This window comes from Corapipo altera, unplaced genomic scaffold (genome assembly GCF_003945725.1).
Source record: "Corapipo altera isolate COAL_440 unplaced genomic scaffold, ASM394572v1 60358, whole genome shotgun sequence".
Lineage (NCBI taxonomy): Eukaryota > Metazoa > Chordata > Aves > Passeriformes > Pipridae > Corapipo > Corapipo altera.
Window position 1 is genome coordinate 5583 of NW_020886229.1, and position 1492 is coordinate 7074.

General features: G+C 65.0%; 1 protein-coding gene across 1 annotated transcript in view; it reads left to right on the plus strand.

Moving 5' to 3' along the window:
- Positions 1–887, plus strand: part of LOC113941093 (hydroxyproline dehydrogenase-like) — a gene marked incomplete at its 3' end in the record, with an annotated part of 2104 nt that extends 1217 nt beyond the window's left edge. Inside the window, exons 3-4 of the mRNA XM_027632250.1 lie at positions 13–203; positions 746–887. Of these exons, the coding sequence (XP_027488051.1) occupies positions 13–203; positions 746–887 (333 nt within the window). The remainder of the gene's footprint in view (positions 1–12; positions 204–745) is intronic.
- Between the last annotated feature and the right edge of the window lie 605 nt (positions 888–1492).

Sequence of the window (1492 nt, forward strand, 5' to 3'; positions counted from 1 at the left end):
CCCCCCCCTCAGCTGCTCCGGGGGTCCCGGCGGGTGCTGCCCCTCCCCCTCTGGAGGGGTCTCCTGTCCCTGTCCCTGTTCGGCCAGTTCGCGGTGGGGCGGGGCCAGAGCGCCGTGAGGGGCGTGGCCGAGCGGCTACGGGGGCGGGGCCTCCGCACCATGTTGGCCCTGCCCCTGGAGGGGGAGGGGCCGGAAGGGGAGGGGTGAGTGATGGAGAGGGGTGGGGTCACTTGTGGGGTTTGGGGGTCACTTGTGGGGCAGGGAGGGGGTTTGGGGGTCACTTGTGGCATCTGGGGGTCACTTATGGGGTTTGTGGGTCACTTATGGGGCAGGGAGGGGGTTGGGGGTGAATTATGGGGTTGAGAGTCACTTATGGGGTCTGGGGGTCACTTATGGGGTTTGGGGTCACTTATGGGGTCTGGGCCTCACTTATGGGGCTTGGGGGTCACTCATGGGATCTGGGGGTCACTTATGGGGTCTGGGGGTCATTTATGGGGTTTGGGGTCACTTATGGGGTTTGGGGTCACTCATGGGGTTTGGGGTCACTCATGGGATCTGGGGGTCACTTATGGGGCTTGGGGGTCACTTATGGGATCAGGGGGTCACTCCTGGTGTCGGGGGTCACGTGTGGGGCAGGGAGGGGGTTTGGGGTCACTCATGGGGTCTGGGGGTCACTTATGGGGCTTGGGGGTCACTTATGGGGTCAGGGGGTCACTCCTGGTGTCCGGGCTCACGTGTGGGGCAGGGAGAGCTGGTTCGAGGCGAACCGTGGGGCGGCCCTGCAATGTGTGGGGCTGGCGGCGGGGGCGGGGCCCGAGCCCGCGATGCAGCTCAAGGTGACGGCGCTGCTCAGCCAGAGGCTCTGCGTGAGTGGGGGGGACCCCAAAGTGTGGGGCGGGACCCACAAGTGGGGATCAACCCCATAAGTGTGGGTTTGGAGTTCTGGGGTGGGATCTGTGGGGTGGGACCCATAAATGGGGGGTGGGACCCCCAAGTGTGGGGTGGGATCTGTGGGGTGGGATCTGTGGGGTGAGACCCCCAAGTGTGGGGTGGGATCTGTGGGGTGGGATCTATGGGGTGAGACCCCCAAGTGTGGGGTGGGATCTGTGGGGTGGGATCCCCAAGTGTGGGGCGGGATCTGTGGGGTGGGACCCACAAGTTTAGGAGGGGACCCCCAAGTGTGGGGTGGGATCTGTGGGGTGGGATCGATGGGGTGGGACCCCCAAGTGTGGGGTGAGATCGATGGGGTGGGACCCCCAAGTGTGGGGTGAGATCTATGGGGTGGGACCCACAAGTGTGGGGTGGGATCTGTGGGGTGGGACCCCCAAGTGTGGGGTTGGATCTGTGGGGTGAGACCCCCAAGTGTGGGGTGGGACCCATAAATGTGGGGTGAGATCTATGGGGTGGGACCCACAAGTGTGGGGTAGGATCTGTGGGGTGAGACCCCTGAGTGTGGGGTTGGATCTGTGGGGTGGGACCCCCAAGTGTGGGG